Source organism: Lemur catta, chromosome 3 (genome assembly GCF_020740605.2).
Source record: "Lemur catta isolate mLemCat1 chromosome 3, mLemCat1.pri, whole genome shotgun sequence".
NCBI lineage: Eukaryota > Metazoa > Chordata > Mammalia > Primates > Lemuridae > Lemur > Lemur catta.
The window spans coordinates 101,523,282-101,548,035 of NC_059130.1; the positions used below are offsets into that span (position 1 = coordinate 101,523,282).

The following is a 24,754-nucleotide window of genomic DNA, read 5'->3' on the forward strand; positions in this document are numbered from 1 at the left end:
TTTTTTCCTTTTTCAGCTTGGTTTCCTAGGGGTTACCCCTGTATCTGCATAGCTTACTGTTCAGCCAAAGATTTGTCAGAGGTTGTGCTCAAAAACTTCAGGCCAGTAAGGCTTCCTTTATTTGTCTGTTGTTCTATGTATGTATGGGCTGGGGAGGGCAAATTTCAGGTTGTTTTCAAGACTGCCCTGACTTTTACTCTTCACGAGGCTCTTTTGTGTTTCATCTGCACATGAATACAGGTTCCATTGGCAAGGGACGTGTGCATGGCTCAGAGCCTCTCTGGTCTCTGCTGTGCATTCACCCAGCCTCTAGTTAACCTAAGATATTTGGAGAGCTTATCAAACCCCCATGTCTGTTTCACTCCCCTAGAATTCCTGTCAAGTCTCTGGCTAGTCTACCAGTCTACTGCTTGTTCCAAACAGTGCCAAAACCTCAGCCTGGCAATGCTGCGGGCCCTCTCTGTTCTTGATACTGACAATGCTCCAAATTCAGTGGACCCTCTGGCAGGGGCAGTAAAGCAACGGATTTTCACAGCATGCACCACCCTTGCTGAACTATTGCAACTGATAGAGCTGGGGGCTTGGGGAATGGGAGCAGCCTCAGGCAAGGATACCACAGAGTCATGCTATTCTTACCAAAAGTTCAGTAATTTTTGTGAATAAATGTTTTTTGTTGTTGTTGTATGCCTTTGATTGATTTTTAGAGTGAAAATGGTTACTTTTGACAGTTTTGTTGAGCTTTGTAGTTGGTTTGGGCTATAGGATTCAACATCTTTCTCACTTTGTCATGTCTGAAGTCAGAAGTCTGGAAAATTCTCAACCACTATAATTATCTCTTTAAATATTGCCGTTTCCATATCCCATCTAGTCTCTCCTTCTGGAACTTCTATTAGTTGTATGTGGGACCTTCTTATTCTTTCCTATGTTTCTTAATTTCTTCTTTGTAGCTTCTATCTCTGCCTCTCTATGCTGCCTTCTGGGTAAGTTCTTCAGGTGTATCTTCCAGTTCATTAATTTTCTCTTCAGTTGTGTCTCATCCGCTATTAACTCATCCATTGTGTTTTTAATTTCACTGACTTTTTTTTCATTTCTAGAAATCTGATTTGATTTCTTTTTAAATCTTTCCAGTCTTTTTTCTAAGCTTTTATTGTCTTCTTATGTTTTCAGTTTTACCTTTAAAGTCTTAGAACTTTTTTCTGTCTGCTGAATTTGCAAAGACATAAAAAATAAAAAAAACAAAGTCTTACAACTTTTAATCATAGTTTAAAAGCTATTTTGTTTTAGTTGAGGCAACACTAGCTGCTGTACCAAAGAAACTTTGAATCTTCAATGGCTTAACTCGATAAAATTCAGTCCTCATTTATGTCACAGTTTGAATTCGTTATCTATTGCTGTGTAATAAGTTATCCTCAAATGCAGGCTCTTAAAACAACACATATTTATTATCTCACACTTTCTGTGAGTCCAGAATCTGAGCGCAGCTTGGCTGGGTGCCACCTGGGTCAGGTGTCTCACAAAGCTGCACTCAAGGGTGGGCCAGGACTTCAGCCGTCCATCGCAAGGCTTGCTTGGGGGAAGATCCGCTGCCATGGTCACTCATATGGCTGTTGGCAGGTCTCAGATCCTCGCTGCCTGGTGGCCAGTGACATCAGTTTCTTGTCATGTGAGACTCACCACAGGCTACTCACAACATAGCAGCTTGCCTCTCTCAGAGCAAAGGCTCTCAGAGAGAGAGAGAGAGAGAGAGAGAGAGTCTAAGATGGAAACCACAGTCTGTACCCTAATCTCAGAAGTGAGATCCCTTGTGTCTGCCATATTCTGCTCATTAGAAGTGGGCCAGTGAGTCCAGCCTACACTCATGAGGAAGGGATTACACAAGGGTGTGAGTGGCAGGAGGTGGAGGTCACTGGGGACTGGGCCAGAGGTTGTCACCACACAGTTCACTCATCCTCCTTTATATGGGGGAAGCCTGCGCAGCCTGGGTTAGGAGTAGGTCCCCCCAGGAAATATTTTGCAATTGCTTCTGTTAGAACATCCCTGGTCTGGGACTATTTTATGTTAACTTTTAATTTGGGGGGTTTGGCCCTTGCGGGTTCATGCGGATACACAGTCCTGTGTCTGTGTGAGCACCAGCTGGTGGCACACATTCTTAGGTGAGTTGTCTCCTTTCCCCTCCCCCCAGGCCCTGTACCACAGACCAGCTTCCTGTCATCAGCCTGTGGTGATGATTGATTTTTTTTTCTAGTCTACATTTTCTTCAAAGTGTTCCCCTTCCCTAGCTTCCTGCAGGTTCTTATTTCCAATTCCATGCTTCATGTGGGCCCAAAGCCTTCCTCCTGTGCCCGAGTGGGTGTTAAAACCTAAGCCTTTTGGTTACTGAGACCAGCAGCCCCTGCCCCCACCTCCTGCCTCCTGGGCTGTTTGCAGCATTGGCTCACACAGTTAATATTCTGATTTTCCAGTCTCCTCTTTGCTTTTGTTCCCTGGGGACTTATCTTGCTTTCTTGTGAGCTCAGCTATGCATATAAAACAACGTTTGTTATATTTTATCCAGTGTTTTGAAATGGGAGAGTTTTCCAAAGGTTATCTAAACTAAATAACATATGTAAAGTATGCAGGATATGGCCTGGCCCCAGCTGGGCCCACCAACTCTAGAATGGACAGTATTCAATTAGACACAAAGTATTTTTCTCTAAATATTCCATGAGCATGGAAATGGCTACTGATGCTGAGTCTGATTTGGAGAAAGGCTAAGAACCTCATCCCAAGAGGATTCTTTGACTTTGACTCTCCTGCGAGTGGGGGTTGGGAGAAGCAGGGTGGAAATCAGTGCAGGGATAATGGGAGTATTCACAGTACGATGCTGAAATTTCATACTCGTAATATAGTAAAGATCAATTTGGGTGTAATAGTCATCTGAGACTCTGTATGAGTCTGTGTTTCCTTTGGGTCCTGGTCCCTTGTTGGAACCCCAGAAGATTCCCTTGGTCAGTTGAGCTGGAAGGTGTTTGGCCCCAGGGAGGTGCTCATCCTCCCTCTATCTGCCTCCAATAGAGTTGATTGTGGGTATAGCCTACAGGTGGGATTTCAAGAGCCTATGATCCCTGGGAAAAAGAGGCCTCTCATTCTTAGTGGCATTGTCACTGTGATTTAAGAACCTATTGTCACTAATAGAAGTAGCTAATGTTTACTGAGCATCTACTATATGCCAGATAGTATGCCTAGTGCTTTGCACACAGAAGAGGGCTGGAGATAAGGAAATATACTACAGAGTGAGATTCCTTCCAGGCCTGGTATCCAGACTCGAGACCAGAATGCTCTCTGCTGGGGTTAGATCAGCTCCCCTGTGCTTCACGAAGGACTCTCTGGGCTGGATTTGTTTTAGTTGGGGAGTGTCTTGAGCTTAACCCAGAAATAGCGGGAGTTAGTTCAGTTCCTGAGTTTCAGGAAATACCTTAGCAACTGTTGTCCTTGGTGCCCCAGAGTCCAGAAATAGAAAGACTGAGAGGTAGACTCCAAGGAGTCATGGTGAGCGCCACAGCTGCCACACAAGTGTGGCTTGTGCCAGTCAAACTTAAATTCTACAGGATCTTGGATTGATTTTTCCATGGCCTGTGATTTCTATACATTTACAATGAAATTCCTTCAGAAAAAGCTGCAGAAAGAAGACCAGACAGTTCTTAGTTACTGGGCCCACATTAGAACCACTGAATCTAAATCTCCAGCAAATTTGGCTCTGAGCTTCCAAGCAGCCAAAGGGGGGGGGGGGGAAGCATATAGTTAGAGAGGCCTGGGTTCAGATTGTAGGGCTGGGGCCTGAATTAATGTAGGTTTACTAACCTCCCCAGGAGATTCTGATGCTCAGTCAGCCTTACATGTGAGCCAGGAAACACGGCATTCAATTTCAGCTTTACTTTGGACAATTCATGTGCCCTCTCTTTGTTTGCTCGTTAGTAGAATGGAATGGAAATTTCTGCTCTATTTGAGGTAGAATCTAGTGAAATCAGGTTTTGGAGGCTGAGTTATGAAACATTGAGCTGCATTTTACATGTGGATCAAGCCACTCCTTTGAGCCTCTGTTGACTGCACATAAATATGATGCCATGACTCTTTCCAGGGAGATGTTGTAAGATGCAGCTGTAGGATATTTGCTGTTACATTCACTGTGGGATGCTACTGAGGACCTTGTCCATGACTTTATCCAGTGGCCTCTACATAACCATCCGCAGGGGAATTTCTCTTAGGCTTAGTGACAGGAATAGTTGTGGTTCTCATGGAAACCTGCCCCGTGTTTACCAGGAAGGCCTTGAGACCTTCACATGCCACTATCTGAGGATTTGCTGTGTGCCAGTTCCCGCACCACGTGCCTCACGTTTTTCTGAGTCCTCCAATAGCCCTATCAAGATGGTACCCCTATCACTTTCATTTGACAGGTCAGCAAACTGAGGCCCCAAAACTTTAACTTCCCCAGGCCACACTGCTAGGAAGTGGCAGAGCCAGCACTTGAATCCAGGTGGGTCTCACTCCATAGCCCATGCAGGCAACGCTCAGGCCATGCTCCTCAATGCTTTGGCTACTTGGAAGCTCAGTGTCAGATATGAGCACATCCTGAGCAATGTTCAGGACTTTGTCACTGTTTTGGGTGTAGAGATTACCTCTGGCACCACCTTTTCCTGCCTTTATTTTTTCTCTGTGCCAGTTTTCTCATGTAAGTTGAGTATTTAGTGTTAGCGTGGTGGCATGCAGCATGGGTCCATGAACAAAATTTTTGTTTTGCTTTTTTCTGACTTTAATTTTTTTAACACTATGGATTCTGCACCACCACAAAATGCCAAAAACAAAAACAAGAACCTTATCCAGCAATGGCTGAGCTTTCCTCAGAGGATGAGGGCAGGGAAGGAACCTGCCAGTCAAGCCAGAACTGTAGTTTGTGGGCAGAAGGTGGAGGAAGGCTTGGAACACTTGTAGGTTAATAACATTTGCTCCATCACAGATCCATTGATTTCTGTCCTGCCACCTGGCATATATCTCTATAGGCTGCTTTCTATCAGTTTTGTAATGTAGTGGATTATAAATAATAAAACAAAAGGTGTCCTCTCCTGCAGTCCCCACCCCCATACTGGACAAGAGGGTGGATGTCAGGTCCCTGGTCCTTTCTGTCAGGGCCAGGTGAGAGAAACGTGAGGCTGGGGAACTAGGTAGAGAGGAAAACGTGGTGGTCTGGAGCCTGGGGTACAGCTGGACATCTGCGAGAGGCATAGTGGGATGGGGGTGGGGGTGTTTAGAGCCTGGGAAGCAGCACAGGGCAGAGGTGCCCCTATCTTACCTTGCAGAGGGAGGGTTTCTTTTAGTCCAAAAATGCAGGAGAAAGTCACCCAGAGGCACAGCCCACGCAGATCTAGATCGATTCCTAAGGCAAAGCGCCTCTGCGACCCCGCGCCATCCCAGCACCTCCTAACTGTCCTCCCGACCCCCTACCTCCAGCTCAGCGACGAGTTGAACCAGCAGCTGGAGGCCGTGTGCGGGTCCGTGTTCGGGGAGCTTGAGTCCCAGGCCGTGGACGCCCTGGACCTGCCTGGCTGTTTCCGCATGCGGAGCCACAGCTACCTCCGGGCCATCCAGGCCGGCTGCTCTCAAGACGACGACTGCCTGCCCCTTCTTGCTGCCCCTGCCTCTGTCTCAGGGAGGCCCGGCTCCTGTGAGTACCCCCTCTCTGCCGCGGCCAGGCCCTAGGTTGGAGGGCGCGCGGGGTCGGGATCCGGCCACCGCCTCGGCTGTGCGGTGTGGCCCCGGGCAGGTCGCTCACCTCCCCGGGCCGGATGACGGGGAGAACGACCCTTGGCCCTCTGGGTGGCACACGTGGGGCACGCGTGGCTGCCGGGTCCTGCCGGCACGCCTTTCTCACCGCGGGTCTCCGCGTTCGCCAGCCGCAGCCTTCAACTTCAGGAAGGCCCCGCCCCCCGTCCCGCCGGGCAGCCAGGCCCCGCCCCGCATCTCCATCACCGCCCAGAGCAGCACCGACTCCGCCCACGAGAGCTTCTCCGCGGCCGAGGGCCCCGCCCGGCGCTGCAGCTCCGCCGACGGGCTGGACGGCCCCGCCGTGGGCGCGCGCACCCTGGAGCTGGCGCCGGTGCCGCCCCGGGCCGGCCCCAAGCCCCCCACTCTCATCATCAAGACCATCCCTGGCAGGGAGGAGCTGCGGAGCCTGGCGCGGCAGCGGAAGTGGCGGCCGTCCATTGGGGTGCAGGTAGGCAAGGAGGAGGCGCCCACGAAGGCCCGTGCCCAGGCCCGTGGGGGATGGGGTGAGGGGGTGGAAGGGGCCTTCTGGATACGTAGACCTTTCCTCTTGGCGTGCTTTGAGCTGCGAGTAGACCCCGCGCCTGGTCGTCGGCAGGGCAGCTCCCGCCAGGCCCAGCCCACTCTCTTGTCTCCCATCCTCGCGCCGTGGCTCCTGCTGGCGAGTGGAGAGAGCAGAGCCCAGGGCTGGCCACCTTGAGGCCTCCGACCTACAGGGTCTCGCATCTGGTTCAGGCAGATTGTCTTTGCAGGATCTGCCAGCTGGTGTGGGACACAGCCACTGCTGGCCGTTCTCCCTGGGAAGGGCTTTGGTCCCTTGGCCAGTCCCAGTCACTGACCCCTCCTCCCTTCCTCCAGGTGGAGACTATCTCAGACTCAGACACCGAGAACAGGAGCCGAAGAGAGTTCCACTCCATCGGCGTGCAGGTGGAAGAGGACAAGAGGTAGGTCACAGCGGGGACATCTCAGGCTTCCTTGGGGGACGGGAAGAGAGGGCTGCATGACGTCCTCACTGGCTCAGGCTCCCTGTGCACCCTCTCTTCCTGGAGGTGAGACCAGGCCTTTTCATTGGGGAGGAGTCAGAGCAGCCACAGAGGGAGTCTGCAGAGATGTCACCAGAGTAGTCATCAGATCTAACGTGAATTCTCCTTGTACCCAGGCCCATCCCAGGTGCTCAGAGGCAGGCAGGGGCTATACAGTGGTCAAGGGAAAGGAGAGGTAGGGAAAGGTAACAAGCAGGTGCTGAGCAAGGCTCCAACAATTGTCCTTTCTCAGGGATAACAGGATTCTTCCAATCCCTCATTACATCCTGTGGTGTACAAGCATGTGAGCTCAAAAAGAAATAAACAGGAAGATTGCCTCTCAGGGGCCCCTGGCAGATACAACACTCCTCCTCACTTGGCTCACACAAGCATTTAACCAGTCGGGGGTACCTATTATATGCCTCAGTCTGTGGTGTACCTGAGATAGTAGAATTACCAGTGCCTAATTCTGGCATTAGGTGGCCTCAGAAACATTGCTTCCTTAATTTCCAACTGAGGAATTAGTGTTGTGAGCTCTGGAGGGAATACTGGAAAGCGTCCTCTCATTGTTGGGTGCGTGTGGGGAGACACTTTCTCTAATTACCATGCAGTAGTGCCACCGTGGCCTTCTGCCCTCCAGGCTGCTATGCTGTCAGTCCAGTGGCCCTAGATACGGTGTCTGGGAACTGTCCTGGAACTGGCCCTAGGGTTTCATGGTAATCTGAGTTGCCCAGGCCGTACCCACTGGAGTGTCCCAGTAGCAGCAGCCCCTCGAAGCTGTGTTCCCAGTTGCCATTGTTGAGCCTTCAGACTTTCCCCAAAGTTCCCCCAACTGTTTCTAGGAACCCCTGGGGATGTCTTGTGTGTGTGCCTGATCAAATATTCTTGGGATCCCTGTGGGATTCACCATTCCCCCCCCCCTTCTGCCTTAGTTCCCTGAAGTTCCCTATGCTCCTGAGGCTGTAAATGCCTTCATCAAGGGTGGCAAAAAGCTGTTGCCCCCATCATTCCTAAAGCTGTCATCCCCCAAACTCTTACTATGCCATAAAGATTACAGATCACAGATTACTATGCCATAAAGATTACTCAATTTGTAAATCCATGACTTGAGTTCTTGAAAGATGAGGTAGGAGTCATGGATGGGTGCGACGCTATGCTCTGAATCCTGCCCCACGGACCATAAACCAAGTCCATGTGTCCCTACTCACTCCCTTGAGAGGCTTTTTGCCCCCTTATCCAGATAGGTCCCTGGGGGGTGGTCTCCCATTCCTCCTAACAAGCCTCAATCCTGGGAAGAGTGCAGTAGGCATTCTAGCTGACACTCCTGCTAAATCAGCAAACTCTGTCGTTCATTCATTCATTCATTCATTCATTCATCAAATACTTATTAAGCATTTGTTATATGATAGCTCCTGGACACTGTGTTAAATGCTTGGGGAAGCATCAAAGACATGAGTCTTACCCTCATAAAAGTTATGGTCTAGAGGGAAATCGAGGCAATGAATAAATAATCCATGAATAAAAATATGATTACGCATTATGGTATAATGGGTAATGGGATATTATTGCACACTATGGTGGAAATGTGAAAGAAAAAAGGGGGAGATAAGAGAGAAGGAACCTTATTTAGATTAAGCAGGTGACATTTAAGCTGAAATTTGTGGAATGACTAGGAACACTCAGGTGATGATTTGGGGGGAAAGTGGTCCAGGGAGAGGGAGTAGCATATGTGGAGGCGCTAGGGCAGGAAAGACTTTGACAGAAAGTTCGTGTGGCTGGTGTAGAGTGGGGTGGGGGAGTGATGAGGGAGGGAATGAGAGAATGGGCAGGGGCCAGCTCATGCCCAGCATGGGCATGATAAGGAACTAGAAGCTAATTGCAAGTAATGAGTAGCCATTAAATTTTAAAGGAATGCAACATGATCTAATTCATGTTTACAAAAGATCACTAGCTGCTGAGTGGAGAATGAATTTGAAGAACACAATAGTGGAAATGAGTAAGGTGGATTTTTCATGATTCAGAAGAAGGTGGTGGTGTTTCACACTATGGTAGCTATTGTGATTGGCATCTTTTTTTTCTATTGTAGTTTATAATTGGGCACTACTAGTATATGGCAACACTTATGTTTTGTGTGTGGATTTTGTATTCAGTGACCTTCCTGCTTTCTCTTACTAGGTCTCATAGGTTATCTGAAAATCATGATGGGTTTTCTATATAGTCATTTATTTTTCTGCAAATGAGGATATTCCTTTTAAATCTGTATTTTAAATGTATTTTTCTTGTAATAATGCATTGAATAGGACATCCAGTTAGTTCACTGCTGAGTAGTAGCATGCTTATTCCATTCCTGACTTTAGTGGATATGCTTCTCAAGATGATGTTTGCTACAAATTTTGATGGATACCATTTGTCAGGTTAGAGAAATTCACTTCTATTCCTAGTTGGCTAAGAGTTTTTATTTTTATTTTTTTAAATAGAAAATTCAAATGGAACATTATTGTATGCTCTCTCAGAATCTACTTAGACGATTGTAGATTTTCTCCTTCCATGTGTAATGTGATGAATTATATCAATAGATTTTTCCATTCTTTCATTCCTGGGATGAATCCTGCTTGATCCCATTTCCAGTTTGGATTAAATTTGGCTGTGAATAACAGAGCCTCAGTAGTACCTTAAGTGTATTTCTTTCTCACTTAAACAAAAAACCAAACAACAACAACAAAAACAGCCTGGAGGTAAGAAGGGCAGTGTTAGGACTCCAGGCACTTCTATGTTGTACATCACCTTGTGTCCAAGGAGCTGAAGTTGAAGCTCCACCAGTCAAATCTACATTCTGAGCAGTGGGAAGGAGGAAGGAGGAAGAGAGATGCAGTCCTTTATTTTAAAAAAGACCTCCTGAAAGTTACACATCTTAACCTACATCACATCGGCTAAAACCTCATCACATGGTGGCACCTAGCTGCAAGTGAGGCTGTGAGGCATAGTCTTTTTGCTGGGAAGCAGTGTGCAAGGTATGAAGTACATAGCTAAGAATTAGAGTTCGTGTGGTTAAAGACAAAGACAAGGATGGATACACAGAGCTCTGGCAGTTTTTGTCACAGTCTTGCTATATTATTTTTACATATACTGCTAGATTTTTGAATAGTTGTTACTTTAAGATTTTTATATCTATGTTCACAAGTGATATTGGCCTACAATTTTGTTTTTATTGTTGTTATTCAGTTCAGGTATTAAGGTTATGTTAGACTCAAAATGAATTTGGTAGCTTTCTCTATGTTTCTGTTCTTTTGAACAATTTGTGTAAAGTAGGAATGATCTGTTCATCAAGATTTGGTAAAGTTTGCCTATAAAACTATCTATGCCTGATGCCTTTTTGGGATAGGATAAACTTTTAAAACTACAGGTTCAGTTTCTTCAGTGGTTATTGATCTATTCTGATTAAATTTTTCTTGTTGAGTCAATTTTGGTGGTTTTCAAAATTTTTGGCACAAAATATTCTTTCTCATAGTATTATAATAAAGTGTTTATTGTGTCTCTAGGTTATAGCTCCCTTTTTCTTCCTAATACCATATATTTATGCCTTACCTCTATTCCTTGATCAGCTTTGCCTGAGGTTTGTATATTTTATCATTTAAATATACTTTTAAAATTGTATTTTATTAGTCTTTTAAAGAAGTAATTTTTGGTTTTGGTGAGCAATATTTAATATTTCCTTTCTTCTACTGCTTTATTTTTTTTTGAGACAGAGTCCGTGCCTGGCATATTATTGACTTCTGAATTTGCAGCATTGTGGTCATAGCATATGTGTGTATTACATTTATTCCTTAGAATTTTTTGAAGCTTCCTCCATCAGAGATACATATATCCTATATATTATATATCATATATATGGTCAAACTTATAAATTATATTTTTCAAATGGTTATGCTTTCTTTGGGTACATTTGATCTACTAGTTCTGAAAGAGTTACATTAAAAAAGTTCTCCCCATCAGCTGGGCACAGTGGCTCACACCTGGAATCTCAACACTTTGGGAGGCTGAGGCAGGAGGACTGCTTGAGGCCAGGAGTTTGAGACCAGCCTGGGCAACATAGTGAGACCCATCTCTATGAAAAATGAAAAAAAAAATATTAGCTGGGCATGGTGATGCACACCTATAGTTTCAGCTACCCAGGAGTCTGAGATGGGAGGTTCACCTGAGCCCAAGAGTTGGAGGCTGTAGTGAGCTATGATTGCACACTGCACTCCAGCCTGGGTGACAGAGTGAGATCCTGTCTCCATAATGGTAGGTGTATTATTTTCTCTAGTAACTTTATTAATTTTTGAGAGTATGCAGTTTATAAGCATTCAAGCTTATGATTGTTGTATCTTCTCTGTGAGTTGGCTCCTTTATCATTAAATAGACTGTTTTACATCCTTATTAATGGTTTTTGCCTTGGAGTCATTTTTTGCCTGATTTTATTGCTATGAATGCTTTCTTTTGGTTAATTTTCTGATATATTAATATCTTTTTCCATCCTTTTATTTCCAACCTTCCTCTATCCTTATGTTTTAGGTGTGTTGCTTATCAGTGATATGTAGCTGGAGTTGAGTAGACATATTTAATCCATCTAGATATATTCTGATTTCTGATTTGGACTCATTTCTATCATCTCTTTAGAAATGTTCTCGTTGACATGTTTTTCTTTGCTCCTCCCTCTCCTGCTTTCTATTTCCTGTTGAGCTGCTTATTTCTCTTCTTCCCTCCACTGCTTTGGAAGTTTACATTTTAGTAGTGATTTCCTTTACAAATTTCACAGATTTACTTAATTTCATATTTTTCTAATAAAATCTAAAATTGTCAGTAATTCTAGCCCTCTTAGGCACAAAATAAAAACGGTGGAACATTTCAATTTCCTTAACTTTCTCCTCCCATCTTCCACGTTATATTTGTCTGGTATTTTGATTACACCTCTTTCAAAGTCTCTGCTAAATCAGCTGCTGTTGCGGCTCTTATGGGCTAGGCGTTTAGATTTACAAACATGTTTTAGGCATTTAAGTGTTCGCTATTGTTTTTTACAGCCCACTCCTTCCTCATGGGTTCAGTTTCCTTCATGCTGACGTACTGCTTGAGCTTGGGACCAGTTTTAAAGTTAGTATCTCAGCTTGAGGTTTCTTGCATTCCTTGTGAACCCCACACCTCCCCACAAAGCTGCCTTAATGTTCTGATTTCCCTGCATCCCACTTCCAGACCACATTCCTGGATCACTAGCATGAATTTTCTAGTCCAGGTTTGTAAATGAAACAGACCTTCTTGGCTGCTGGCTTTCTGCACGGGGTCTCCTTCCAGCTCCTCATGGTGCACAGGTTTGGGGTCTCTCCTCTCATCCTCCCTCGGCATTTCCTTCTAGCCTCTAGCATATGTCTGGCCCGATGTCCCTGTGGCTCACTTGGCTTAGAACCCTCTCTCACTACTCAGATTTTGAATTTCCTTTTTGCTTTTGGTATCTGAAGATTTCTCTTTCCTATTTTCAAGCTTGGCATAGTAGCAAAAACACCTTTTTGATTTTATTTCATCCAGCATTTCCATGTGTTTGGGGTGTGGGGCTTCCTAAGTTGGTTCAGCATGCTGTATTGATCAGTGGACTGGGCTAGACTAGACTGGGCTAATAGCAGAGGATGCAGAGAGAAGTGGACCCATTTGAGAAGTATTTTGGAGTGGATGTCAGGGAAGGCCAGGGACAGGCAGAGAGTGTGATCTTCCTTGCTCTCGTGCAGGTGCTTGGTAAGATCTGGGCGGGGTGGGCTGAGGAGGGAGATGGTGATGAATATGTGTCTAAAGAACCGAATTGCCTAGGACAGGTGATCACACTGGGAGTTCAGAAGGAGTGACAGGTGGGGAGAGGGGAAATCTGGCCCATCTCTCTGGCCAAGCTCCCTTGCCTGTCTGCTACAGGCATCCTTCGTTATCCACGTGCACAGTCCTTTCTGTCCCTTATGTCCCTGGCACTTTAAGTCTGACTCACCACACACCATGCCCCAACTGGTATACAACAGCAAGCCATGAATTCCAGCAGCCTTGCTAGGCCAGCATCCAGGACTAGCCCCCCGCCCATTGCCACCCCATTTTCTTAGACTCTCTTGTCCTTACTCCTGTTTGGCTCATCCTAGTATCTGTCTCTCTCTGTACGTTGGTTTTAAAAATTGCTGGGCAGGGCCAGGTGCAGTGGCTCACACCTATAAACCCAGCACTTTGAGAGCCGAGACAGGAGGATTGCTTGAGGCCAGGAGTTTGAGACCAGCCTTGGCAACACAGCTAGACCCTGTCTCTACAAAAGATAAAAAATTAGCTGAGTACAGCAATGTGCACCTATAGTCCCAGCTACTCAGAAGGCTGAGGAAGGAGGATTACTTGAACCCAGGAGTTTAAGGTTGCACTGAGCTATGATTGTGCTCCTGCACTCCAGTCTGGGTGACAGAGTGAGACCCTGTCTCTAAAAAAAAAAAAATTTACTGAGCAGGAAATGTCTCCCCTTTTCTGCTTTTCAGGATGTTCTCTTGGGTGAGGAGTTTGGACTTATTGCCCCTTATATCTGGGAGTTCTCTGTGGTTCCTGCCAGTTGCCCATCATGAGTGATGACTTGGCTTAGTATGTATGGGGTAGGGGCTCATGCCCCTTCAGTTCTATTTCCATTGCACCCCCAGCCAAGATTCATTTGTCCAAAGATATTTATTGGATTCCTATTTTTTGCCAAATGCTGTGCTGGGCACTGAGAATACAAAGGTGGGCAGAACCTGTCACAGTCCCTGCCCTTGCAAAGCTTACCACCGTGTTAACCTAAGAATCTCATAAATCATGTCAAATGTGACAGGTGCCACAAAGGAGAGGTATGTGAGCCGTGAGTGTACAATAGAAGGTCAGAGGAGTCAGGCATGGCTTTGCTGGAGAAGTGACATTTGGGTGGAGATCTGAAGGATGAACAAAAATTATCTAAGTGAAAATGGGAGATAAGTATGTTCCAGGCAGAAGGATCAGTATATGCTAAGGCCCTGTCGTGAGAGGAAATATACTTACACACTTACCAGCCCTGTCTCAAAGCATCCTTACTGCACTTATCTTCCCAGACCCAGCACACACTGGGCCATGATAAAATAATGCCCTAAATGTCCTTGCTGAGTATTATAATGGAAGACTTGCTGAGTGTGGTGGTGCATGACTGTAATCCCAGCTACTCAGGAGGCTGAGACACGAGACTGAGCTCAGGGGTTTGAGACCAGCCTGGGCAACATAGTGAGACCCCCTTTCAAAAAAAAAACAATCATAAAGAAAAAAGCTGTTCCTGAGACCTTTTGAGGTCACAGAAAATATGATTTTGCTTCCAACTCTCTCTAACCATGAGGTCCCCTTGTATCTTTCATCCCTAGATCCCTCACAGTAAGAACTTACCTTAAACTCCAGATTTAGCAAAAACAAAACCACCACCACCATCAAAAAACCCACCAAAATAAATAAACATAAACCACCAATATGTCCGGTTAAATTTGATTATCAGATAAACAAGGAATAAATTATAGTATAAATGTGTCCTGTGCAATATTTGGGACATACTTATAAAAAACCTGTTATTTATCTGAAATTCAAATTTAACTGGGAGTTCTGTATTTTACCTGACAACCCTACTTATGCCCACTTGTGCGCACCCAGGGCCACCCGGAGGACTCTGTGTAGCAAGGCCTGACCATCCCTTCCTTAGCATTATGGTCATTTCTAGCTTCGGGACCTTGACAGGGTATTTGGTGAAAGAATGGCCCCTCGGGCCCTGGGAAGGAAGCTTCCTTCCTTGTGAAGTTCTAGTCCATGAACAGTCGTGCGAAAGCGACGAGGAGCTGACTGTGCACGGAGGCCTGGGCGCAGACGCTGCCTCCATTCCTCAGCCTTGAACTCCAGCATGGTTCCTGACTGGCCTTCGAGACTCCTCTTACCTCTCCCACCCTCGCCCCACCTTGGCATCACTGTCACAGCACGCAGTCTGGGTGGGGGGGTGGCTGCAGGGACTCCTGCCTGACGATGTGTTTAAGCTCTTAGGTGCTTTCTCAGCGAGGACCTCTGTAGGAGCTAGTCCTTGGTGGCTGTGCCTTGCTGAAATATCACTGCCCTTCCTCCTCCCTGCCTGGTCCCCCTCCCACTCTGCCAGCCTGCTGCCAAATACTCCTGGAAAAACCTTGTCACAACTTCTGGATATTGAGCATTCCTCGGATACTGTGTCTCTGGGGACAGTCCAGTTTCTTCCCGGGGGCTTTTGTGTCATCCCCTAGAGAATCACAATAGACACTCTCCCAGAAGGAACTATGATAACAACCTGCAGAATCATCAGGAATGCAATCGTTACCTTGAAGAACTCAAGGCGAGGAGGTTTCCACAGCCTCATTTAAAGGCTCAGGGAGAAAATACTGTGAACGCATTGTTACACTTTAGTGATAAGTCACAGCCGAAGCCAGTTTCTATCTGTGCTGACAGCTGTCGGTGAAGACCACGGCAAATTCTGCCAAATCAAAAACTGAATGGGGACATAAGCCCTGAACTTCACTACTCTGAAAAATTCATCTGTTATAGTTAGGATAAAGTTTGACTGTGAGTTAAACCCCAAAACGTCAGTGACTTAAGTATGATAGAAGTTTATTTCTCTCTTGATTAGCGGAAGTCCAGGGAGAGTGAGATGAGGTCTGGTAGGTGCTCCACAGTGTCAGGACCCAGGCTTCTTCTACCTTATTGTCCCCCCACCCTTATCCTGTGCCTTCCAACTCATGTTCCAAGGTGGCTGCTTGAGGTCCAGCCATCATGTCTGCATTCTGGTCATTAGGAAGGAGGAAGGCAAAAAGAAGGGCATACCCTCTCCTTTTAAGAACGCTTTCTGGAAGTTGCACACACCACTTCTACTTACATCCTGTGGGCTTGAACTTAGCCACATGGTTACACTTAGTTGTAAGAGATATTGGGGAAAAGATCTTTATTCAAAGTGTACACTGTCCAGCTTAAAATTGTGGGATTCTGTTACTAAGGAAGGAAGGGAGAATGGATGCAGGGGGATAATTAGTGGTCTCTACCATCCTTCCAACCAGCCATCCAACCACCGGTCAATGTTTATGTGTGAGGAACTGTCCAATTTAGTGCGGGAGGCGGATATGCAAATAACTAACCACAATACGATGTGATATGGAGTATAAAGGAGGTTTTGTTCTGAGTGCTGTGGGAGAACAGATGGAAATGACCAAGCGCAATCATCGTAATTAATAACCACAATGCCCTAGCTGGGCTCTCAGCGCTGCATTGGGATTGTTGTGTTTGTCTCGCTCCCTTTCTTTTCAGCGCGTGCCACAGACCGTCCTGCTAGTCTGTAATAGCTGACACAATGGGAAGGCAAGGTGCTGTTCTAAGCGCTTTCCATATATTATCTCACAACAACCCTGTGAGCGGGTACTATTATCGTTCTCATTTACAGATGGGGAAACAAGGCACAGTCCCTAGAGCTGGGTTTTGGACCTGGGCAAGGCTCCAGAGTACACAGGCTGCTCATTCTCATCCCTTCCTCCTCCCTGCTCCCAAATCTCCGTCACTGCGATGATTGAGGTCAACCGGTGGCACCTCTGTCCCCATCCAGACCAGCCTCCCACTCGCTTGTGTCTCTTCCCTTGCCTCCTCCAGCAGCCCTGCTTCAGAGGTTGAGGCATGTCTTCATCCTAGGAAATCACTTAACTTCTCTAAGCCTCAGTTTTCTCATGTGTAGATAGGGGTGGTGCTAACACCATTATCGTGGGACTATTTGTGAGCATCGGGCGTGTTTACTCATGTAAAGCACTGAGCCTGGCACATACTAAGTGCTCATAGGGGGTTATTTTTTTTTAGTTCCCTTTATATCTGGTTCTTTGGGCTGCTGCCTTCAATCAATTTCTCTGTGCAGGTTGTTTCAGTTTCCTATTGTTGCCGAAACAAACTAGCACAGAGTTAGTGAACTAAAACAATGCAGATTTAGTGTCTTAACATTTCTGGAGGTCAGAAGCCCCAGCTGGGTTTCAAAGTGGGCTAAACACAAGGTGTTGGCAGGATTGCGTCCCTTCTGGAGGCTCTGGGAAGAATCCATTTTGTCACCTTTCACAGTTTACGGAGGCCGTCTGCGTGCCTTGGCCCATGGCCCATTTCTACCTTCGAAGCCAGCGACGGCGGGTTGGGTCCTCACGTTGCATCAGTCCAACCTTGATTCTGTCCTGCAGTCTCCTCCTCTGACTCTCCTGCCTCCCTCTGCCACATATAGAGACCCGTGTGGCTACACCTGGATAATCCAGGGTAGTCTCCTGGTGTCAGGATCCTTAATCACACCTGCAAAGTCCCTTTTGCCACGAAGGTAACTAGACACTGGTTCTGCGGATCGGGATGACCCCTTTGGGCGGCCATTATTCTGCCTTCCCCACAGGACGTGGCATGCAAGAGCCACCCCAAACACAACACCCCTCCTTTAACAGTACATTCCCTTCTTTCTTCCTCCCTTCTCAGCCAAGCTCTTTGAAAGAGTTGTCTTGACAAGTTTTCTCCACCTCCTGACAACCTGCTGTATCTGCGTCTGCCCCCACGTTCCACCAAGCCCACTCTCGCTCTGATCACCAGTAGCTGCCACATTGCCAAGTCAGTGGGCACCTTTCGTTCTTCCCGGCTGCGTTTCCCATGCTGGCTGCTTATTCCTTCCCGAGACCTTTTTCTCCCTTATCTGCCTTTAGGTGACTTTCTTCTGGTTTTCTTCATCTTCCGCTCTGGCTTAGACTCCTCTGTGGGCCACAGTGTCTCTCCCTGCCCCTGAAATGTCCATGTTCCCCGGGGTCTTGGATCTTTAGACCTTTGATGCATTGTTCTTTTCTTGGGTGATCTTGTCCCACACTGCTGGTGTTAAATGCTGCTTGCACAAGGATGACCTTGTCCTGCTTGTGCTGTACACATCTCTGGCCCCTGGCTGGGAGTGTTGGTGGAGACGGTGCTTCCAGTTGTCCCATAAGCTCCTGAGCATCTTTGGTCTTCCCTGAGGCACACATATGGGAGAGCTTGCTGAGATCGTGACTTAAGCCCGGATCCTGCGGCACATTATGCTTCTGTCCCAGTCTGTGTGGTTTTTCCATCAAGACGGGGTGTGCTTCTCAGAGGCAGAGAATCCAGTGGTGTCAAAGGACAGACCCATGTTTAGCAGGGATAACGGGAAAGCAAGCAGAGATGGCACATCTTCAGGACGTATTTATTGGGGCAAACCCCTCCTTTACCTCTGTGGTCTGCAACTGCTAAAGCTCTGAAGGAGGGTTGTAACTGGAGCTCAAAGGCATAAAAATATTCAAAGCAAGCCAAGATGCATCCTATCAGTTCAGTTAGACACACAAGACTCTTACCAGAAAGACAGAAAAATTTAACCAAATGGCGAGGCTGCCTCTGAAGGCAGGAGGACTGCTGGGGGCAGGGGAGGGTATGGTACTGAGGAGTGGTCTTGGGGGCAGTCAGGAGGGTCACAGAGGAAGTGGGACTTGATCAGGGAATGGGCAGGGAGCGAGGAGGAGGAAGGCCATCTCAGGCAGGGGCCCAGTGTCTGTAAAGGCTTAGAGTCAGGATCATGTGTAATCTAGGGAACAAGGAGAATGTGGGGGAGATGAGGTCAAGGAGGAGGACTTATATACTATCCAGGGTATGGGGACCTCAACTAAATGGCAGCATTGGAAGTTTGGACTTTATCTTATTGGCAATGGGGAGCTATGGAAGGGTTTTGAGCAGGAGAATGACTTGGGAGAGCTCAGCTTCAGGAAGACTACTGCAGTCTTGGGTGGACTGGGGAGGGATTGTTGGGTCCCAGATCTTAAAACATGCAAGGTACAATTTTAGAGAGGGGAGATACCTTGGCAATTACTGATCTATTCTATAATTATATATATATGTGTATGTTTATGGCTTTTTAAAGAGCAATATGTATATATTTATATTTAATATATAATATACTTTAAACACACACACACACACACACACACACACACACACACACACACACACTGAATGGCCCGGATGGAGGGTCAGTGACTTCCCAAAGGCACATGGTGATAAAGCCAGTATTAAGACTCAGCTCTGACTCCTTGTCCAGTGCTCTTCCTCTGCAGCATACTGAGTGAAGGCAGAGGTATCTGAAAGGAGGCCAGTCTGATCATCAGGGCAGATGGTGATGCCAGCCTTGACAGGGGCAGGACAGGGCAGACCCCAAGGAGGAGGCTATGTGGGAGGCAAAGAGGATATGTTCTCTCTCCTCTTTCTCCGGGTGGGGGCTGGGACATAGGGCTTGTTGGAGACTGCACATGAGTGCATCTCTCTTTCCTGGGTCCTGCAGCATCCTTCTGGGCCTAGTTTCTATGGCAACAGGCTCCCAGCAGGCAGCCTGCCAGCTGGAGGGAAGCAGGCAGGCAGGCAGGGAGAGCAGGCCTGGGCAGCAGGAGAATGGCTGAAGTTGCGGGGGTTGGGAGAGCCTCTTGGGAAGCTGGAGGGACCCCTAAAGCTGGCCCCACAAACCCCTCTCCCTCTGACCATGGAGGGGTGGAGGTAGCTCAGGATACATGGGTCTTTCTTTTGTGGTCCTTGAATTTCCAGACCTTGAACTTCTGTTCATCCTCCACCTCCCACATCTCCTGACACCCACTTCTTGAAGTATTGTGTGGCCCCACCTCACACATCCCAGGGGGCCACTGACTTCTTTATAGAAAAGAACTCTGAACTCAGGGTGGGGGAGGGAAATGAACAAGGTCAATAGACTTTCTCTTTTGCATAGGATTTGCATATTATTAACTCAAAGGCAAGAAATTTCCAGGCCCTATGTCATTCCTGCCAACAACTTAATTCAGCTCCACTGGCACTGGCTTGCTGTGTCTGGCCAGGCTCTGAGGCTGAGCCGCCGGGGTCCCCAGAGGAGAAGTCCTCCCAGCTGCAGCCCCAGCTGCTCCAAGGCATTTCTTCCTGTGATGTTCTAGCAGCTAGTACAGTGCAATGTGGTTGGACTGTGCAGCCCAGCAGCCCTGGGTCCAAATCTTGGCTCGGCTCCTTTGAAGCTGGGTGACTGTGGGCCTCTCTGGGCCTTAGGTTACTCATCTCTAGGTAGGGCTGAGGACACAACTGGTACAGCTGGTATAAACTAGCCTGGACTTAACATTTGTTGAAATACTGAACTACTACTGCATTGTTGGTAAAGAGCCACTTACCTCCCTGGCCCCTCTGGCCTGCTCCACAATCCGGCGTCTGCAGGGTGCTGCTCCAGCGCTTTGGTCTGTGCCTGCCGTGACTGGTGTATGCCAGCATCTGTTCTGTCCATGGAGTGCTGGTTGTTAAGTAGTTTGAATATCACCACTGTCTGGAGGCCGTGCAATAGGCAGGTATATTATGTACCTATCTGTTGCAAGGACTAATATATTTAAAGTGCGTGATGTCCACCACTTTGTAGATTCCCTTCCTGGTCCCCTTCCCTTTGCCTGGGGTGGGGGTGAGGGCTGGGATGAGCCTGGGATGAGCCTGGGCAGGGCCAGAGATGACAGCCACCTCTCTCTCCAGGCGGGCGAGGTTCAAGCGCTCCAACAGTGTGACGGCCGGCGTTCAGGCCGACCTGGAGCTGGAGGGCCTGGCAGGCCTGGCCACGGTGGCCACAGAAGACAAGGCCCTGCAGTTCGGACGCTCCTTCCAGAGGCACGCCTCTGAGCCCCAGCCTGGACCCCGGGCCCCCACCTACTCAGTCTTCCGCACGGTCCACACGCAGGGCCAGTGGGCCTACCGCGAGGGCTACCCACTGCCGTACGAGCCACCCGCCACCGATGGGTCGCCTGGCCCTGCCCCTGCCCCCACCCCTGGCCCCGGGGCCGGCCGCCGTGACTCCTGGATGGAGCGCGGTTCACGGAGCCTCCCTGACTCAGGCCGCACGTCCCCCTGCCCACGGGACGGCGAGTGGTTCATCAAGATGCTGCGGGCAGAGGTGGAGAAGCTGGAGCACTGGTGCCAGCAGATGGAGCGCGAGGCGGAGGACTATGAGCTGCCCGAGGAGAGTGAGTCCCCGCGGTGGGCGTCAGGGACTCTGTTCAGATCTGGACTGGTGTGGGGATCTACGTCTGATCCAGGAGGTGGGGCCAGGACTTCAAGGCAGAAGGGGAGGCAGTTCCCAATGTCAGATCATATCTGAGGCAGATGAAGGAGATTCAGCTAAGTAGACACGGTCCTGGCCCCAGGGAGGTCATGGCCCTTCCCGTTGAGTCCGGTCTGAGGGGAGACACAGTCCTACCCCAGAATCCCCAGGCTGATGGGATCGTGACTAGGAAGACAAGTGTCATGTACCTGAAATTACTAAGTAATTCTTAATGAGCCAAGGAGTCATGCACTGATGAGTGACAAAGTTCAGCCACTGGGCGGTCAGAGCTAGTGCCCTGGCTAAGGCTGGGGCTGATCTGCATCTGGGAGGGAGACACGGGAGGGAGAAAGGATGCGGGAGGCTGAGCACTCCACAAATGGAGGTCGAGTGCAGGAAGGAACATCGGTGCCCGGGGATGCTGTCTCCCTGGTGAAGTGCAATAGGAACTGCTTGTTAGGAACTTGAGGATGGGCTGGGGCTGGGACTGGAGGAGTCTGATGGATAGACAGTGCCAAACAAGGGAGGGCAGACACCCTGGAGGCTGGGCAGGGGCTGCATCATTCCCCTCCTGAATTCCCTTCTGCTTTCCAGTCCTGGAGAAGATCCGCAGTGCCGTGGGCAGCACACAACTGCTCCTGTCCCAGAAGGTTCAGCAGTTCTTCCGGCTGTGTCAGCAAAGCATGGTGAGTACCCACGGGAGGAGAGCCTGCCAGGTGTGTGTACCTGGCAGGTGACTCAGAGTGTGTGTGTGCCTGGAGGCGAGACCAGGTTTGTGTGCCTGCTGGGGTAGATGTTGAGTATTGTTCCTGGAGCTGGGGCCAGGGATTTGTGCCCAAGAGGGAGAGGCCTGGGCTCTTTCTTGTCCCCTGCCCCACTCTCCCAGGTTGAACGTCCTGACAGTGAGGGTGGAAAGGGCTTTCTCTGGCCCTGACTGGGGCTGACTTTCCCGTGTTCCCCCTGTCTCCCTCCGCTGCAGGACCCCACTGCGTTCCCCGTGCCCACCTTCCAGGACCTGGCGGGTTTCTGGGACCTCCTGCAGCTCTCCATCGAGGATGTGACCCTCAAGTTCCTGGAGCTACAGCAACTCAAGGCCAACAGCTGGAAACTCCTGGAGCCTAAGGTTGGCGGGGGGTGTCCCTTCAAGCGAAGACCTAGACTCTGGAAAGTCCCCTTGTTCAAAGAGGTGTTGAGGGGAGGGGCAGGAGAAGAGACCCACGGGCAGCAAGGGCAGCTTTGGGCAGGTGATGGGTGACCATCCCCTTCCAGGATGACCACACTCCTGGTCACTTCCGTCTGCTTGCCCCAGTGCTTGAGTTGCCAGAACCCCGTGGCTGCCTCGGGGTGACGCCAGCCAGGGGCAGATTGAGGGAGCAGGACCAGACCTCCCAGCAGGAGCAGACTGTCCTCATCTCGGGTCAAGGCACAGAGAGAAGAGCCTTGAGGGTCTTGTCAGCGCCCGGCTCACGAGACAGTGTCTGCGATGGGGCGCAGGGGCCTGGTGTGTGGACCCCCGTTGCCTTGCCGGGTGGGGGAAGCTCGGCGTTCCGCAGCGCGCTGTGGAGAACGGCTCCACCAGGGGGCGCTCGATTTCTTCTTGCTTTGATGAAAAATGCGGGGTTTTGACCTTGGCGGAACGAGCGCTCCTGGGGCTGCGGGATCCGGGGCCGATTCCGAGCGCTTCCACGTTCGGAGCTACTCGATCCTCGTCCCCTGGGGCGGGCCACGTGGGGCGTGTTCGGGGTGTCGGGGGTGGTTCCCCGCCCCGGCTCAGCGCCGCCTTTCTCCCGGCAGGAGGAGAAGAAGGTCCCTCCGCCGATACCAAAGAAGCCCCTGCGGGGACGGGGCGTGCCGGTGAAGGAGCGCTCCCTGGACTCCGTGGACCGGCAGCGGCAGGAAGCGCGCAAGCGGCTCCTGGCGGCCAAGCGCGCCGCCTCCTTCCGCCACAGCTCGGCCACCGAGAGCGCCGACAGCATCGAGATCTACATCCCCGAGGCCCAGACCAGGCTGTGACCGGCCCGGCCCGCCCAGCCCGGCCCGGGCCCGCGGTTTTCTACCCGTACTGTACACCCAGCGTCGAGGTCACTGTGAACACGGGCCGCCCCGCGCGCCCGCCCCGCCGGCACCGCACGCCCCGGCTCCTGCCGCCCGTCACGCTCTCGTGGGTTTTTTACCTTCCTGACCCCACGCGGAGGCGCCCGGGCTGGGCAGGGGGCCGTGCCTCTCCGCCCTGCGACCCCCACCGGGACCCCCTACCACCTGGTCCGACGCTTTGTCCCCACCTCCTCCCTTGGGCACCATCTCTGCCATTATTTCCCCCCACGGGCCAGGCCGGGCCAGGTCCCCCATCTGGGCTCTGCGTCCCCCCACCCCGCGGGGCTGGGCTTCGTGGGGATCAAGCTTCGTGGCTTTTTATGAAGAATCCCGAACCCCGCCTAGGAGCCCGTCCCACCCTCCCTGCGGCTCCGCCCTCAGCCCTCAGCCCACCGGGCCCAGGGACCACAGTGGCTGGACCAACCCAGGACCGGGGTGCCTGGGCCTCTCCCCTTTCCCAGTGGCTGGGGAGGGGAGACGGGGGCTTCCCCTCACCACACCTGTGGCTGTTCCCACATCCCCGTGAGTATCCCAGGAAAAATAAAACGCAGAACTGCACTCGAGCCAGCTGCTCTCTCCGGAAGAAGCCACCTCTGCCCCGCGTGTGGGGTCGACGGGGGTGGAGGGAGAAGGGGGCTGGGAAGCCCACACTCTTGGCTTGGGGACAGCAGGGGTTGCCTGAGCTCCTCCCAGGGATGGGCCTGCTGGGGGGGCAGAGGGTTCGATCCCCTGGTGGCAGCAATAAAGACCTGGACCCTCCTGGAGGGGTCCGGGTGAGGTGAAGAGGGGAGAGTGGGAACCTCTCCCCTATGCCTAGTTCACTGCTTCCCATTCTGCTCCCCAGTCCTCCCAGGGTTCCCTAAGAAGGAAGCACGGAGCTCGCCTGGCACACAGCATGTGCGCAATAAACAGGGAGTGTGGTTATTCTTAGGTATTGACAAATATTGGTTTCCTTTCCCCTGAGGGCACAGTGTTCCTTCACTCCAGTCATTCCTGATCAGCAGCAGAAAAAGTCTGTTCAGTTTAGTGCTGTCACATTTTCTGATGCCTCCTGTGGGTGGGCACCTTGGTGGGGGCTGGGGTGGGGGAAGAGGCGGTAGGAAGAACAGAACTCTCCTGGGAAGCTAAATGGCAACCCAAACCTAGTATGATGGCTGGTATTTACTGAATGCTTCGTGTGGGCCAGGCAAGAGTTGAGTGCTTTACATGCATGTAGCTTGTCCTTACCACAGATGAGAAAGCTGAAGCTCAGGGTAGGTTGAATGACCCATCCAAAGTCACAGGGCTGAAAGCGGTGGACCCAGGTCTAATGCCCAATCATGAGCTTTTATTTCTAGAAAGGGTTTGTTGAAAGTCCCCTCCCAGAAAGCCTCCTTTTCACTCCTGGAGTAGTCCTTTGGGTTGATGTGCCATTGGAGGCAGAAGGAAACCCTTCCAGGGGCTTGGCTGCTCTTCTGGGCCACACTGGTCCAACCAGTTCTTCTCATTCACTTATTTATTTAGCAGATGTTTATCACTGTCAAGCACCCTGGGATAGCCCCGAACAAGATGTAGTTTCTACCTTTGTGGAGTTTACGGTCTAGTGGGAAAAACAGACAATTAAGCAATAGAGGGGTGAGTGCCAGAAAGATGGTTAGGAATTAGCTGCTCAAGGAGGGCTGGGGCTGGGAAGAATGTTCCAAGATCTGAGAAC

General features: G+C 49.7%; 1 protein-coding gene across 1 annotated transcript in view; it reads left to right on the top strand.

Annotated features, from left to right (window-relative positions):
- Positions 1 to 23,619, top strand: part of DLGAP3 (DLG associated protein 3) — a 58,737-nt gene extending 35,118 nt beyond the window's left edge. Inside the window, exons 6-12 of the mRNA XM_045548303.1 lie at positions 5,485 to 5,698; positions 5,934 to 6,247; positions 6,655 to 6,740; positions 20,406 to 20,890; positions 21,562 to 21,653; positions 21,947 to 22,090; positions 22,762 to 23,619. Of these exons, the coding sequence (XP_045404259.1) occupies positions 5,485 to 5,698; positions 5,934 to 6,247; positions 6,655 to 6,740; positions 20,406 to 20,890; positions 21,562 to 21,653; positions 21,947 to 22,090; positions 22,762 to 22,980 (1,554 nt within the window). The 3' untranslated portion in view covers positions 22,981 to 23,619. The remainder of the gene's footprint in view (positions 1 to 5,484; positions 5,699 to 5,933; positions 6,248 to 6,654; positions 6,741 to 20,405; positions 20,891 to 21,561; positions 21,654 to 21,946; positions 22,091 to 22,761) is intronic.
- The last annotated feature ends 1,135 nt before the right edge of the window (positions 23,620 to 24,754 follow it).